Raw genomic sequence first — 17,384 nt, forward strand, 5'->3', positions numbered from 1 at the left:
GTGAGGCTGATAAAACTGAAAGTGCTGCCGCCGCTGTTGCTGCTGCTGCTGCTGCGGCAGCCGCCGCTTTGGTCCGGTTGTTTCACCTTCAAACGCGCGGAGAAGGGGCGGCCGGGCGGGAGGCAGCGCCGCTGAGGAGCAAAGCATGAACGGGGGAGTGGATTACCTCCTCTCCGAGGAAGTGATCGATCTCACCAGAGGACCTTCAGGTACAACTCCAGAGTAGGGGGTGGGGGGGGGTGGGGAGAGGGCGGCCGCGTGGGCTTGGATCGCAGCCTTTCGCTTCCGAGATCTGACCCGGCCAACTTCCCCGAGCGGCGAGCAACCACCAACTTTCGGATCTGGAAAGCGCCCGGCTGAGGCCTGTATACTTTTTGTCCTTGCGAAGCCGCTTGTACAGAACTTCACTGCGTGGGCGAGAGGACGCCTCTGTTTGGAAATGTTAATAATAGACTGTGCCGACTCGGTGCAGCTTTTTCGGCCTCTCTCTCCCCCGGCACCCCTTGCAGCACGAGACAGAACGGTTCCCACGGATTGCAATCTGGCTCACATCACATTGCCTACCATTTTAAGTCGCTACATCACATGCTTACCATTTTGAGTTAGTATATAGTTACTGGATCGAAGGCTTTACACTTAACCTTCGGTCTCACTCAGAATTGCATTGATTTCTTAATAGGGCAAGCACATTTTTGTTTTTCTGAGAATATATTTGAGGCAAACTGCATGTATTTGCAGGTGCAGTGGAACTCTGTATGATCTACCCCCACACCCCAGCAGCAGAATGCAAGACTGAGATTGCAGTCCTGTGCACACTTCCCTTGTACTAACTTCCCTTGAATGCAAAGGAGCTTCTGAATTTGAACATAAGAAGAGCCTGCTGGATCAGGCCAAGGGCCCATCTAGTCCAGCAGCCTGTTCTCATAGTGGCTAACCAGATACCTGTGGAAAACCAGCATGCAGGATTCAGTCACAGGAGCAGAGCACTCACCCCTCCTATATACACAGATGCATAGGCTTCCACTTGCTGCACGATAGAAGAGTGAGATAGAGCTGTTGCAGAAAGAAAGGAACTGCCCATATCCTATCATCTTTGCTACAGTTCACAATTTGCCCCAAATTAAAGATCATAATTCCTCCTTTGAATACTAAGATTCATACAGTACAGGCTACCTTTTCGCAACTTTGGTTCATTTTGATTGCTTTCTAATTTAGCATATTTGACAATTTCATATCATGTGGCCTTGATTATTTCCTTTTAACATTGCCCGATGGACTAATCCCAATGCTAATATGAATTGTGACCTGTGTTAATGGCATTCTCCAGTAGAAGAGTAGAATCAGGGTGTACTCATCACTTTCTGGCTCAAAATGATTCCTATTAACATCATTAAATATGTTACTCTGCCATTGCCTTAGTAAAAAGGCAAGCCTCTTTTTAACCAGGATTTGCAAATCCTGCTTTCAAATTTTGATGAAAGTTGGAACCATTGGGTGCGGATAGAAAAGGTGAAGCACGTTATGGCTGACTGGGAAGGGAAGGAGCATTTGAGCCTGCTGCTGACTTTTGTGTTTAAAAGATTGGCAGCATCTGGAATGGAATCTGGGATTTGAGAACAGTTTCAGATTATGAGCAGACCTCCAGAACGAATTAAGTTCTTAACCCAAGGTACCACTGTACTAGTGGTTGCAGACTGGATCTGCACCCCATTTACCCCTCTCATTGTCAACTCTTCTTTGTAGAATCTCCTGAATACTTTTTTGTAGAAATTTTGGCCGCCTTGGTTGCCTGTCCTTTGCTGCCTGGAAAAGTGAGATGGCATGAATAACGAACTCTAGGCCAGTAGGATCCAACTGTTTCAGGGCCAGGACTAGGCCTCAACATGGGGTTTTTCTTCCTTCCTTCCATATATATCCTTCGCTCTTTAGAGTGACCAGAAGCAAAGGCAGCAGGGCTGCTGTATTTTTGACAGCTGTATAAAAGAGGGGATTTTGTGTGGGGGGGCACAGCTTGACATGCAAGAGTGAAGATACCAAAATATTTTCTTTGACACATATATAATAGGTGAAGGAAATCTGTCACCTGTATCTGGTCACTATTTCTCACCACCACCATCATTCCCCTTTAAAATTAACAGAGTGGAGCCACTGATGTGACCGACCATAGACTGGGCCCCAATCCACTCACTTTACTCTCTGTCTCTGAAATGCTGCTTGTTGCTCACAAGCAATTTCTCACTAACAGTCCAAATTTGGTCTAGCCAAACCTTCCCCAACTGGGTGCCCTCCAATATTTTTTGGCTGCAAGTGCTGTTAGCCACAGCCAGCATCTCTGATAGTTGGGGATGATGGAAGTTGTAGTCCAAGGCTACTAAAATTCTGGCCTAGCCTACTAAAATTCTTAGCTGGGCTAGCCTACTAAAATTCTTAGCAACTGACAAGGCAACCTGCATCAGAACTATTTGATCTTGCACAATCCTCATAGGATTATGCCATTTTCTAGTACAGATGAAGGATCACATGTTTGACCACCTTGTATCATCATCATCATCATCATTATCTGCACATGAGCAGAGAAGATTTAATCCTAGCCTTTCTTCTTCCCATGCTCAGAAGGCATTTGAGCCGAGGGAGCAGTCCCACATGGAATCTACCACTTGAGAATACAGAGCATGAAGTTCTGGGACCATGTAGTGTCCTTTTCTTCTTGGATGAGCCTCAGGATATAAAAACAGTAAACGAGGGGCAGAAAAGTGATTTAAACATTACTCTTGATTTTGTGTATATATGTTGATAAATGCACAATTCATTTTTTTGTCTTCAAAAAAAATTGCAACTAGATATTCTGTCATTACGCCCATAACCTAGCTTTAAGGGGGCATTAGGTGAATAGCTAATACAGTGGTACCTCAGGTTAAGAACTTAATTCGTTCTGGAGGTCCGTTCTTAACCTGAAACTGTTCTTAACCTGAAGCACCACTTTAGCTAATGGGGCCTCCCGCTGCCGCTGCACCACTGGAGCACGATTTCTGTTCTCATCCGGAAGCAAAGTTCTTAACCCGAGGTAATATTTCTGGGTTAGTGGAGTCTGTAACCTGAAGCGTATGCAACCCGAGGTACCACTGTATATTTGAGTTTCTAACACTGGCTTTGTCTGATTAAGGTATGTGAAATGTACAAATTCAATTTTACATAAGGAGACATTTGCCTGACTCATTCTTATGGGAAGATCGTGTATCCAGAAAGAAGGCCCTAAAACTATTGTAATTTCAGGCTTCTTTCCAAACCATGTTACTTAACATTAAAGTGAAAAATATGCTTTTACTAGAATTGGTTTTTGGTTTTTTTTAAAAAATATAGCATTGGCCTCGATCCCAGCTTTTGGCATAGAGTTCTACTGGCATAGAAGGATGGCCTCAGTTGGGTATTTTGGGTGCCTGGCTTCTTTCTAGTCCTGGTTCTTATTTCTGTCTACCTTGTTCTTGTTCTTAGGTTTGGGGTTTAATATAGTCGGTGGAACAGACCAGCAGTACATCTCCAATGACACGGGCATCTACGTTAGTCGAATCAAAGAAGATGGAGCTGCCGCCCTTGATGGACGCCTGCAGGAGGGGGACAAAATTTTAGCAGTAAGTAGTTTAGGCCCCTCCACAGAAATGGTTTCAGGCTCCACAGAAATGGTTTCAGGTTCCTCCTGCCTGAGAGCTGTTTGTTTCTGCAGTGAAAGGAAGGGAGCTTCCGGTTAACATACTGATGCTGTTCCTCCATCTTTCTAGAAGTTTGGACTGTTTGCCTCTGCGGGAAAAGAAACCTTACTGATAGCTTCCAAGTTTTCTCCTCCCCCCCCCCCCCAGTTGAAATTTAAAGTAGCAAATATTGCCTCACAGTAAAGGCTCTGTTGCACATTGAAAATGTAATATGTACTCACTGATGCCCTTAGGTCATCACACATCATTTTTCATTATGTGAGCCATATAAAAATGCGCTGTAAAGAGCCACAGATTTCCCTAGTGTGTTTCTAGAGTATGCATTGCTCTCGGTTTGAAGCCACTGTTTAACTTATGCTGCTCCATTCATGTATGTGGTGTTTTTAAGAGTAAGACAAGCAAATAAGACAAGAGTCCCTGCTCTAAGAAGCTCACAAACCTAATTCCTCACATTGGTGCATTCTGGGAAATAGAAGGAGAGGCAAGGTGACCAGGGATGCAAAAATGCGGTGTGAGAACCAAGCTTCACTGGTCGAGGGTGGAATTTTCCTGCCCCAAATCTCTAGTTCTGTTTGTCAACTTATTATTTTTGCTTTACAAGCAAATTGTCTTCAGGGCATCACAGTGCATTCGGGGGGGGGGGGGGAGAGATACATAACCACGTTTCTTATAACTCTGGAAATGTGCTAACTTTTAATATTTACATTGGTAGTATTTTTATTGAGCCCTCTTTCTAAACATTACTCTTGATTTTAAGTAGAGATACTCATTTATAAGCAACTTTCGTCTGGAGGCAGTGATGTGGCTATGTGGACATCCCTACTGCTTTGCTTTGTTTTTGTCTGAGTCCATATGGTTGGATACTAAGGCTTTCCTGCTCCTCAGTTTATGTGTGTGTGTTTGCTCCATCCAACCCTTCTGTTCTCACCTGGAAAATAGGTGACCTATGACAAATCCACAGCATCTAACAAAAAGAAGTTACAGATAGGTAGCCGTGTTGGTCTGCCATGGTCAAAACAAAAAAAAAATCCTTCCAGTAGCACCTTAAAGACCAACTAAGTTAGTTCTTGGTATGAGCTTTCGTGTGCATGAAATGGAAGTCCATCAACCAGTGTATCTGAAGAAGTGTGCATGCACACGAAAGCTCATACCAAGAACTAACTTAGTTGGTCTTTAAGGTGCTACTGGAAGGATTTTTTTGTTGTTTTAACAAAAATAAGGTACACTTAGGCTGGGATAGTAATTGATTCAAATTTGATTCATTTAGAGGTACTTGTTGGAATACTATCATATTGTGCTGCTTATTTTACGGTGTAGTACTTAAAACAGATAGGAATTATTAATTGTTCTCAATGAGATTTATCCCAAGTAACGTACATTTACTGCTGAACACGTAAAGCTTTCCAAAACCAGCGTGATTTCACAAGCTTGGGTGCTTGCCGATAGTTAAGAAGTTATGGATTTTCTGTTTCAAGAATATATGGAGAATCCTGGCCATTTCACTGCCTGTTCCCAAAATGTAAAAGGGTGTGAAGCCCTTTGAACACTTACATACTGTGTCAATGCTATGTACAATCAAGCATCTAACCTGGCTTGCCCGTGTATGCCTAATTTGTTGTTTTAAAATGGTTTTTTCTCAGGTTAATGGCAAGGAGCTGAAGAACATGCTGCACCAGCACGTTGTGGATCTGTTCAGGACTGCGGGTGATAAAGTATCACTAAAGGTTCAACATAGGGTGTGTATTCTTTTGTTTCTTGGAACTTGCCGCTATAGCTTGAAAGGTTATGCCCTGCCAACTGCTGCTTCTGAGGTAATCCATGAAGGTGAGGAACCTTAAGAAGATGGGGGGCAGAAAGAGTTCCTATCTGGCTGTACATATATTTTAAACATGAAACTTTTCAATCCCTGTGTTACTCGGGGTGCCCTTTTTTCTGGTGTTCTTCCACCCACTGGAGAGATTTTGGATTGTGTAGTCTCAAGGCAAATGAGGTCACTACTTTGCTGAAGCTAAGCAGGTCTGGGTTTAGTCAGTATCTGGATGGGAACCTGAGAAGCCAGTGGCTGCCACCCTGAGTTTAATGATGGAAGGAAGTCTGTCTATAAATGTAGTAAGCTAAACAAATATTTGTTGTTGGTATGCCCCCATGGCAGTGTTGGGGAGCCTGCAGGGCTAATCCGTCCCACCAGGTGGCCTCATTTGACCTGCCAAGCCATATTGACCAAGCCACATCCTCCTGCCCCCACCTGACTTCATATATAACATGAGGTGAGGGGAAGGTAAAGATGTGGCTGCGTCTAAAAGGGGTTTGCAAGCACCTGTTAGGCAGCACCTACAAAGCCCTGTGCTGCAGTGCGATGTGTCTTCAAGAGTGTCTCTCAGTTCTCTTGTTTCCTAACACTGTAAATGATTGCTGTTGCCACACACATGTGGTCACCTTCAGAATAAATCTCACTCAATATGTGGTATGCCGAAGGTAAAATCCTCTCTTTGATTACTGTAGCATGGAAAAAGATTTTCCAACATCAGCATCATAATTATATAAAAAAAGAGTCTCTCTTGTCCCAAGCAGGTTATGATCCAAAGTTTGAGGTTGAAGGTTGTTGGTGGGCTTTGTGGGAAAAGTGGCTGTTGAGGAAGGCGTCTGCAATCTGCCTTCAACAATGGCAAGAATCCATTCTTTAGAGGTAGGAGACTTTATGACTTATCTCAAGCATAATGTGGAGGCTAGATTTGGCGAAGGTAGGACATTGAAAATAAAAAAGAAAGTTTGGGTAGTCTCATTATTGTGCAAAGAGCACAAGCCGTCTAGGGTTAATGAATGTTCAGCTTTGTTGAATACTAACTTGGAGCAGAATCATCCTCTGGTTTCCCGACTTGAGGGTGTTGCTCCTGCTTGGCTTGAGAAGTACGTGATCCTTAGAAATTGCTTGAGGTTTCTTGCTCTGGCTTGGCTGTCCTCAATGCTGCTCTCCTTCCTGTTTCAGCTGCTGCCCCAGAACGGTCCCTCAAGCCACCGAGGGGACGGAGACCCGGGAGGCCTTCCTTTGGCGGTTATCTTAGTGCCGGGGCTGGCCATAGTGGCAGCTGCCGTGTGGGCCTTTGTGAGATATCGGCAACGGGTGTGACTTGACACCACTTCTTCTGGAAGACCCACAGATCTACAAAATAATTTAAAGAGAGCAAATCAACAATCTTATTCTGGACTGGCATGGGGGAGGGAAGGAGAGAATCATTGCCTGATGTAAAGTTGCTGCTGCTTGTGATGTTGCGTATTTCATGTATATGGAGGTACAGTGATTGTTTCTGGACTTGGGATGTCCCACTTCACAGGTTCTGCTGAAGATGGCATAATCACCTTCTGATATTTCTTTTTCTTTTTTTGTCCCCTGAATGTTTTTGAAATGTGGGCTGGGATGCACAAGATCTATACAGTGAGCGTCTCGTGACCAGAGAGGGCTTTTGTCATCCTTCTACTGCCTCTTGACAAGCTGCTTCTGTAACTTGGGCAAAACTTCTGGAGAAGTTGCGAGCCCAGCTGTGGTTTGGTGGTGCTGTGGGGAGTCAAAATGCCTGGGAGCAGGCAGCAGCTTCTGCTTGCCTCTTCAAAGAGCCTCTCTGGATTACAGAGGCAGCATCTAAGTGGGTTGTTTTTGTTTTTTTTGGTAAATGAAATTTTATTTTTAGAATTTCCCCTTTTTTCTTTCAAGTTTTCTCACAACCCATACACATGCCCCTTGTACTGGGAGAGGAATGCATATAATGGTTGTGGTGGGCAGACTATTCTTTTAAAGGTATGCCTTAGAGAAGGATACTGAGTTTAGTCTAAGGCTTTTTAGACTAAAGTTCCCACTTCAGGTGGATTGCTGGTACAAAATAAGCCATAAGTGTTGGGATTGCCCTGAAAGGGCAGGGGGTGGCCTTGCTTAACAGGGCCATGTGGGGAAGGGAATGAGGTGCCAGCCACAGAGGCTGCTTAGGTTTTGTTCATGGACTTGGAAATATGTTACATTGAAATTGGTGGGGTTGATTCCCAAGTAAGTACAAGCATGGGATTAGAATACAAGGAAAAGGTTCAAATGAGATGTAACAGGAAGCCCTAGTTACAATGAGGGATCGTGCTCAGCTTCTTGAGAAGAAGCATGAATCCATTGGGGTGAAAAAAAAGCATGAAATATTAAGTAAGCCTTCCCCAAACTGGTGCACTCCAGATGCTAGTAGGACTACAACTCCCATCATCCTTGACCATGCCGTCTCAGGGTAATGGGAGTTGGAGTCCAGCAACATCTGGAGGGCATCAAGCTGGGGTAGTTCATTAAGGCAAAGCAACACTTGGGGGTCTAATCAAAGAGTGCAGCTTTCCGTTTATGGAAAGCTATATTGGGGTAGAATATTCATTTTCCCTGTGATACTTCTCTGCCAAAGTGGATGCATCTTCATGAGGGGTGTTTGTCTACCCAACACTACTCTTTATGGAGAAGAACTGAGTGATGTGGCTTCTAGGAAGCGTAGCGATAGCTAATATTTACTTGGGAGAATTAATTTGGTGACACGTTTACTTTGGAGAAACAAAGCTAGCCTTGCCCACTCTGATTGTACATCTGCCCAGGAGATGCCTGTGCTACCAATTTCATGCTTCTGGCCAAGTCAGCCTTGGGGCAGGGGAGGAGAAGGTTCAGCTAACTGTCACTGGGCTGTCATGGTACAACTAGGTGTGTTGAACTAAACTCACCTTGCTGCCTTGAACAGTTTGGTCAGGAAGATCAATGCTTGAGCTGAAGATCCGTGACTGCAAACCCCAGAGGACAGTGTGCGTCATACTGCATCCTTATTAACCCAGTTCTTCTATCATGGTTCTTGACACCTTTAGGAAGTAGGAAAATATTACGCATGGCCCCGTTGCATTCCCTTGGCTTTGCTTAAGCAGTGATAGTATGAGTGTTATAGTCAACTGACAGCTAACTTTGCAATGATCTGGGGTAAATTCAGTGTTCATTTCAGAAGGACAAAAGCTGTAATCCTAAGCACAGTTACTAGGAAGTCAATCCAATGGAACTCTGGAGATTCCTTCTAAGAAATCATGTTTTGGGTTGAGAGGTCAAATTAGTTCCCCCGGTCCTGGAGTACTGAGTGTCTCTTTCAAGTAATGAACATTGCGTGTTCATGCCATACATCATCTAACTGAAAAGCCTGAATAGATTCCTATAAATGCCCAGTACAGTTTTTGAGCCATAATCTGTGGGCCTTGCTGCATTGAACCATTTTTTAAATAGAGGTGTTAAATGATGTTGAGATGGGACGCAAAGGAAAGGCAGCGACAACTTCACTTTCAAGACAATTCACCTTCCCACGTGGATTGCATTTTACTGTTCGATGGCTTGAGCAGCATCCGTTTGACGTTTCTTTCAGCGAATGTGTTTCCTGTACTTTGCAAAAGAACGTTGATGTGAGAGATCTGTATGATGCCAAAAAAAATCACATATGCAATATATATATTCAGACTATAAATTGTAGTCTAACAGTGCCTTGCTTTCTTAATCTCTTAGCTTTTCTTTACAGGATTTTGAGGAAATTCTTGAGGTATTTGTCATGACTGGTGCTTGGCTACTGTAGAGCCCCCCACCCCTTTCACCCCTTTTCTGAACTTGAAAGAAGGGCTGTAGTTTGGTGGTAGACCATCTACTTTGCATGTAGAAGGTCCCATGTTCCCCTGGCATCTCCAGGTAGAGCTGGAAGAGACTCTTCTGAAAATCCTGGAGAGCTGCTGCCAGTCAGTGTTGACAATGCTGAGCCTTATGAACCAGTGGTCTGACTTCCTAGGGAAACTGGTTCCAGCAACCAGAACTTAGTGCCATTATTATTATGTATTTAACGGGGATGCGGGTGGCGCTGTGGGTTAAGCCACAAAGCCTAGGACTTGCCGATCAGAAGGTCGGCAGTTCAAATCCTCGCAACGGGGTGAGCTCCCGTTGTTCAGTCCCAGCTCCTGCCAACCTAGCAGTTCGAAAGCACGTAAAAGTGCAAGTAGATAAATAGGTACCACTCTGGCGGGAATGTAAACAGCATTTCCGTGCGCTGCTCTGGTTCGCCAGAAGTGGCTTAGTCATGCTGGCCACATGAGCCAGAAGCTGTACGTCGGCCCCCTCGGCCAATAAAGCGAGATGAGCGCCGCAACCCCAGAGTCGGCCACGACTGGACCTAATGGTCAGGGGTCCCTTTACCTTTACTATTATGTATTTACATACCACTTTTCAGTCCAAAGGTCTCCAAACCAGCAAACATCATGTGAACACAACAAAATATATAGTGAACCACAGGGAAATGTGATTCAGCAAGGGCATAACAAGGGAAGAGAGTGGTGTCCTGTTTGTGGGCTTCCCCAGAGGCATCTTCTTGGCTGCTGAGATAACAATATTGGTGGGCTGGATGGGCCTTTGGTCTGATCCAGCAGGGCACTGTTTAATAATCAAACACTAATTAAATTCGAATCTCACCATCCAGCTCAAGATGACTGTCAGAAATCAAAGTCACATAAATGGTTGGCTAAAAATCAGTGCAAAATAGAAAGTGGACAGCTGGCACCTCCACTAGCAATAGGTGACGTCAAGCGATTCCCATGGAAGGAATGGCAGGATGGAAAGGGGAGTCCTTGGCCACATTCTCTGCTGCGACAGCCACTGACCTCTGCAAGCAGCAGGGCAAATGGAGACTTGTTGGTAGCTTGGCCCCTTCCTCTACACCAGTGTGGTGTAGTGGTTAAGCGCAGGGGACTCGTAATCTGGTGAACTGGGTTCGCTTCCCCGCTCCTCCACATGCAGCTACTGGGTGACCTTGGGCCAGTCACACTTCTCTGAAGTCTCTCAGCCTCAGGAAGGAAAAGGAGATTGTTAGCCGCTTTGAGACTCCTTAAGGGGAGTGAAAGGCGGGATATCGAGTCCAAACCCCTCTTCTCTGCTAATAGTGACAATTCATGGGTGATTGAGAATAAAGAAATGGAATTTATTTTTATATTAGGTTTTTAGATTGGTAATGTTTTGGAGGGGCAAACAGACAACACCCTAAAATTGAAATTTATAACCTCTCTCTCTTTAATTTAGGTAAAGGTAAAGGTACCCCTGCCCGTACGGGCCAGTCTTGACAGACTCTGGGGTTGTGCGCCCATCTCACTTAAGAGGCCAGGGGCCAGCGCTGTCCGGAGACACTTCCGGGTCACGTGGCCAGCGTGACAACGCCGTTTACCTTCCCGCTGGTAAGCGGTCCCTATTTATCTACTTGCACCCGGAGGTGCTTTCGAACTGCTAGGTTGGCAGGCGCTGGGACCGAGCAGCGGGAGCGCACCCCGCCGCAGGGATTCGAACCGCCGACCTTTCGATTGGCAAGTCCTAGGCGGTGAGGCGTCCCCCTCTTTAATTTAGACTGCACCCTTAGTCCAAGGCAAACTGTAAAGTGCCCGCTTTGGGTCCCAGGTGTGAAGAGACGCTCCCAAGTGTTTTGCCATTTCCTCATTTGGAAGGGAACATTTCCTGCTCTTTTCTGTATTTTTGCCTGATCCCTTTGCAAGTGGCCAACCAAATACACCCAGCATGTTCTAAGTGAGAAGCACATTACAGCAGCGTTCAGTCCCTTTCTTACCATTTGCCAACACACCATTGTTTGCTTTTCTTTGCTAGTGTGGCATACTGAGGGAATGTCAGAAGGGTCCTTGCTGGAAAGCCTGAAAGGGAAGCTGAGAAGAACAAATTGGTTTGTCGAAGACGACCCTGAAAGGATGACTTTTCATACAAAAAATAAAAATCAATCAGCTATTGGAGTTAAACCGTTTTTTGCCTGAGACACTGGAGACTGGCACACCCAGGACATGACTGAAGGGGCTATTTTGCTTATCGATTCAGGCAAAAGAAATGGGCTCGCTTGCTCCACTTCAAAGCGGCAGCAATTACAAATGCCACTGTTGCTAAGTGCTCTTATTGTGCAACTGTGTCCCCCTCCCCACCCCCAAAATCTGCTTGGTGTACCCTTAACGCAGCAGGAGAAAGGCAGCAATCAGCATCTGTTAAGTGGTAGTATACATCAAGCAACAGCTTTTAAAGAGAAACCTTTCTGAATTGCCACACAAACTGCAGGTCACAGTAGCTGGAGTGGGGCAGAGGCACCGCAGCTTAGTTTATTATGTTCTGTATTCAGCAGCACTATGGCAACACCAAGCGACAGCCGTTCTGTTTTCCTAATGGAAATTCACAAGCATCTTGCAAAGAGAAAAGCTATGGAAAGATTACCTTGAATGCCTTGTGGGGTTCAGTTTCCTCACTTGGCATCTAAAGACACTCTGTCCTTCCAGTGGTCTCCCTCCAGATTGCATTTAGGAAGTTACGTGGTGCTTTATAAACCACATTGCAGAGGAAAGCCAGTTGGAAAACTGCATTCACACACAAGAAAGATCTCAGTTGTGCAAATAAATAATTGGTTTTGGTTTTAAAGGACCAGATTCAACTAACCTGGCACACTAGCGGAAGCCAGCAGAAGGACTCCTGCTAGCTCAATAGGGCTTTCCCTCTTTCTCCAAATCTCCGGAGGGTTGGGCAGACCTCCAGAACAGGGCCCAGGGAGAAGCAGAGGAAGATTGTTCCATCTGGAAAACACATGCTTGTGCTGACAATCTTAGTGCAACTAATTCCACCCAAAGCCTTTGGATTATATTCAACTCCCAGCAGGCTCACTTAAAATGAACCTTACTTAGTCACATCTAAAGACCTATACAGCTCAGGACCAGGTTGGCTGAGAAGAGACTGATCACTGCTGTTCTATCTATGAACTGGCCCCAGTAACCAGGTCATTCTGGTAACTTGCAGGTTAGACTACAGTAATGCACTCTATATGGGGCTGCCTTTGAAAAAGGCTTGGAAAATGCATGTAGTTGAGAATATTGGGGGGGGGGGCTAAAGGTAAAGGTAAGGGGACCCCTGACCATTAGGTCCAGTCGTGACCGATTCTGGGGTTGTGGCGCTCATCTTGCTTTATTGGCCGAGGAAGCTGGCGTACAGCTTCCGGGTCATGTGGCCAGCATGACCAGAGCAGCACACAGAAATGCCGTTTACCTTCCCACTGGAGCAGTACCTATTTATCTACTTGCACTTTGATGTGCTTTCGAACTGCTAGGTTGGCAGGAGCAGGGACCGAGCAACGGGAGCTCACCCCGTCGCAGGGATTCGAGCCACCAACCTAATCGGCAAGTCCTAGGCTCTGTGGTTTAACCCACAGCGCCACCCGCGTCCCTTTCTGTATGTGCCTACTTGTACTCAAAAGAGCTTCTTTTGAAGACCTCCTGCAGGTGCCCTGACAAGGTGAAGGTGAGAGGACAGGACCTTCTCAGTGGTGGTACCCCAGTTATGGAATGTTTTCTTCAGAGTGCTCTGGAAAAGGTTCCTCACCCCAGCTCTACCATGAACATGGCTCTTCCGCAACAAGGCTACCAAATGACCATTTTTTCCCCAGACAGGAAGAAATAGGACAGCCCGGAGAGCTGCCCTCGCTGTCCAGAATCTCATATTCCAGTTTAGGGAATCTCTTCTCCACCCCCAACTATTACCAGAGGGCTACAGAAGGACCATCTATCCCTCATATGCCATGAATCTAGCATTATAAATAAATAATTCCATTCTAGCATGTTTTTGCTATTTTACAATTTTAAGTGATGTTTATTGTTTTAATATATTGTTAACCACTTGGGAGGTTCACCTGCAAAGCAGTGGAAAAGGACCTAAAACAAATGGTTAGACTATCTCAGTCCAAATCTCCAAATTCTCTTCCCCACCTCTTGGGGGGTGCCCTGGGACAAAAAAGACTCAGCAAATTTCCTCTGCGTTTTCTCTCTGCCTAGCACAACAAATGCTTCTTTTTTTCAAGTTGGGGAAATGAATGGGAACTCTACAGTCAAACAAGAATGTAGTCTTCTTGGGTCTCTTTCCCCCCAGAACTGCCTCCAGAGCCTCCCTTGGTTACCACACAGAACTATTAGAAAGGCAAATCTTTATTGTCCGTTCAGGAAGCTGATGTGAAATCTGAGTCACTCCTAATGGATATTTGAATAGCAGCATCCCCATTTGAACAAGGCTAGCGGTTGAGTTGGCGCGGTAATCATTTCAATAAAGTTGGGGGCTTCGCAGAAGAGAAAATGAAGTCATCGTTATATACAAAGAAAGCCTGCAAAGTGAGGCTTGTGTACGCTTAGTGTTTTGCCCACTGTGGTCAGTCTTTGTAATGAGACTCCAAATTGTTGTTTGTGTTTCTGTTTCTTCGCCCTCATTGTCATTTGATGACTCTTCCTGCCCCACTCATTAACCAATTGCTTAATAAAGAATGCTATAGATGGGGGGGGGGTCACCAGGTCAATGCAGAGGGCCCTTTGCATTGTCCGTATGTGGAGAAGAGGGTAGGAGGCCTGCATTACTAGATATGCCCCTGTTGGCAGGCTGCTCGCTACAGGAGCCTGGGAGACACTTTGCTCCTGTATTGCCTATATGATTTTAAAATTGCTTCAATGCGGCTCAGGAGGCCTCCTGGATGGGGGAAACAGCTAAAGGGATTAAACTGGTCAACTCAGCAGAAGTGACATTGTAAGGCACGGTCACAGAACATAATGGGGCCAATGAAATCCAGTCAACCCAACATTATAACAGGGTGGCCTTTCAGATGTGGGCCCAGATATGGGGATGAAACGCAACATTTTGTTGCAGGTCCCATGTATGCTGCATCTTGTGGCTTAGTAATGATGACCAATAATTGGGTCTTCTTGCACTGTAAAATGGTGGTCTTGAAATGAGCTGTATTTTTATTTTGTTTTGACTACATGTATCACAGCCACATTGATCCAGCTGGCCTGGGGGAGGTACATCCAATAAATTCTGTTTGGATGATCAGGCTTTTGGATACACCCAAGCCCCTGTCACTTGTGATTGTTACAATTGCCTCAGGAGGATGCTGAGAGCAAACAAAGGTAATCACTGGCATTGCACAACTGATGTTTAGTGTGTTACATGGGTCCAGTGTTTTGAAATAGAAAAGTGTAACTGTCTTGCAGCAATAAGGAGCTACCGTTGATGACCTACAAGAAGAAACTTGGTACAGTCTGCCTGAAAATGGAGGGTTTCTTCAGATGAAGAGGGCATTACCCAAACACTTGGCTTTCACTTCCACATGTGTATATCTTCATGGCGTTTTCACCTGCTAAATGTTTTCTTCTCCACACACTCCTACTTAAATACAGGGGGAAATGGAAGGTGGTGGTGAAGGGAGAGCTTTGTACTGACACAAGGAAAGATTTGAAGTGAATCATGCAACTCTAGAGTCTGTCATCACTGCTGGAGAGTTTAGGGAGAAGCTGGTGCACATTAGGCAGGCTCCCCAATCCAGAAGTAATTGAGGAGCACATGGGGTTGTTGCTAGGTAACTGCCAAGTGCTCGGATTAGTCACTATCACCTCTTTGCCCAGCAAGCCAAGTCCTTAAGTCAATTTCACAGCTCATCTCTCCCTGCAGGCTCCTAAGAGAATGATGAGTGGCATAATTGTCTAAGGGCTTAGACTACAAGGTTAAATTGAAACATTTATTAATATGGCATCTTTCTGCTACAAGCCAAGCCCTTAGTCAACTTTGCAGATGGCTCTTCCGCCACCCCTGCAAAATCTGATCCGTAGGGCTGAGCTCCTCTCTCTTTCCCTTCAGCAGGTGCCAAGGGCAATGGGAAACAGAGGCAGAGAGAAGGAGAGGCAGAGCTAAAGTAAGGGATCACTGTTTATAGACAGTTCTTGCTCACTTGTTCTGGGAGTCTGCACTAAAGGCTTCCTTGATATCGGTGGAAACAACTTTAATTGTGCTGAAGGAAGCACAATTGCCAAGGACAGATATGGTGCCACAAGGGAGGGCACAGGTGAAACTGAAGCCTTCTACGTCTAAGGATATCCTGTGACATCCTTAGGTCTACCTGCAACCATCTAAGTCTGTGTACACAGTGCAGGTTTAACATGCCACAAGGCTGTTCATTTTTTCAATTCAGATCAATACTAGCTTGGGGGGAAATGCATCAAAGGGCAGAGTTTCATAAGAAACGATGGGATAGATACTGGATAGATATGGATTGTGGCTAATGTGCACTGTTCCCAAACCACTGGCAGGGGTGCAGTGGATGAGAGTGTGCACATAGTCTCTGTGTATCCTGGAAGTCACATAATTACTAGAATATGTTACGTTTTCAAGATAGGACATTGCTTTAGTGCTGGCAAAGAAGGAATACTACATTGACTGGTTCACAGCCAGACCAATGAACAGCAATAGTTCAGCAAAGAGACTCACCAGTTTCATAGGGTTTATCCATTCAGATAAGAATGTCCACATCCTTCCAGACAGAGGAGGGACTCTCAGAAATGTCTCCTGGGTCATTAAAAATGAGAAGCCGACTTGAATCTTTCGCCAGCTTCACTGGTGTGACACCAGAGTGGCACTTGTGAATATTGTTAATCAGAGATAGGAGACAGGAAAGAGCAATTTTTTGTTGCACACACACACACTAACTTTGTTTATTCATTTATTTGACTTGCCCATTGCCTTATACCGAAGTCTCAACCAGACTTGCGACTCTGAGCAGTAAACTCCATTGCCCAGAGTTATTTGAGGGAAAGAGAGTGCTGTAAAGGCATAGTGTGTGCACAGTCCTTTCAGTTCCTTAATCTGGGTCATTGGATAGAGTTTGAAATAGATGATTGGGAAGCAGAAGAGTTTACTCTAAATTACTCTAAATATACTCTCAATTAAAATTATCCTTCAGATTGCAGATTTATTAAGGAATCCCAGGTTCTCCTGTGTCCCTGTAAAGGTCTGCCTTTTCGTTTCCACAAACACACTCACAGGTCTCCCCTTTCTGAGGGGAAAGGGTAACAGAGGGGGAAACGGAGAACTGTTGTGGGAGGAACAAGTGCATGTAAAAAGACCAGGGAAGAAAGGTCAAGCAGGTGAGGGAGGGGAGAGAATAAGGTACAATTTAAGTATGAAAGGGGAATGGAAGGAAAAGACTGCAGGAGATGAGTGAAAAATACTTGGAGAGTCATGTGTGAGTGCAAAGGGAATACAGTGGTACCTTGGGTTACAGACGCTTCAGATTACAGGCGCTTCAGGTTACAGACTTCACTAACCCAGAAATAGTACCTCAGGTTAAGAACTTTGCTTCAGGATGAGAACAGAAATCGCGCAGCGGTAGCGAGAGGCCCCATTAGCTAAAATGGTCCCTCAGGTTAAGAACAGTTTCAGGTTAAGAACAGACCTCCAGAACGAATTAAGTTCTTAACCCGAGGTACCACTGTATATAAAAGGGAGGTCTCCACTTAAAGCCTCTGGATTAGCAAATTCTGCCTGAAAGGGGGAGGGCAGGAAGTCACAATACATCCAGAGCAAGGTCGTACTTAACTTGGGGAAAGCTGAGCTATGGAACACCTTGCTGCAAGAGAAATGCTGTGGTAAAGCATTTACCAATTTCCAAAGATGGATAAGATATCAGTAGAAAACGATGTCTGTAATCACCATCAGATTATGCCACACTCTGGGCCTCAGTGATTTTCAGCCTTCTCAGGTGGGCCATGGGGCTTAAAAATTTGAGAACCTCTGTTCCGGTCTATGAGTGTGCATATTTG

General features: G+C 45.1%; 1 protein-coding gene across 1 annotated transcript; it reads left to right on the forward strand.

Moving 5' to 3' along the window:
• Window positions 1–6: 6 nt before the first annotated feature.
• Window positions 7–9,214, forward strand: SYNJ2BP (synaptojanin 2 binding protein). Its single transcript, XM_081890822.1, has 4 exons — window positions 7–209; window positions 3,493–3,629; window positions 5,348–5,443; window positions 6,694–9,214. The coding sequence occupies exons 1-4, from the start codon at window positions 146–148 to the stop codon at window positions 6,832–6,834; spliced, it is 438 nt and encodes a 145-aa protein (XP_081746948.1). The 5' UTR covers window positions 7–145; the 3' UTR covers window positions 6,835–9,214.
• The last annotated feature ends 8,170 nt before the right edge of the window (window positions 9,215–17,384 follow it).

Source organism: Podarcis melisellensis (assembly GCF_964234715.1).
Source record: "Podarcis melisellensis genome assembly, chromosome: 1".
NCBI classification, from domain to species: domain Eukaryota; kingdom Metazoa; phylum Chordata; class Lepidosauria; order Squamata; family Lacertidae; genus Podarcis; species Podarcis melisellensis.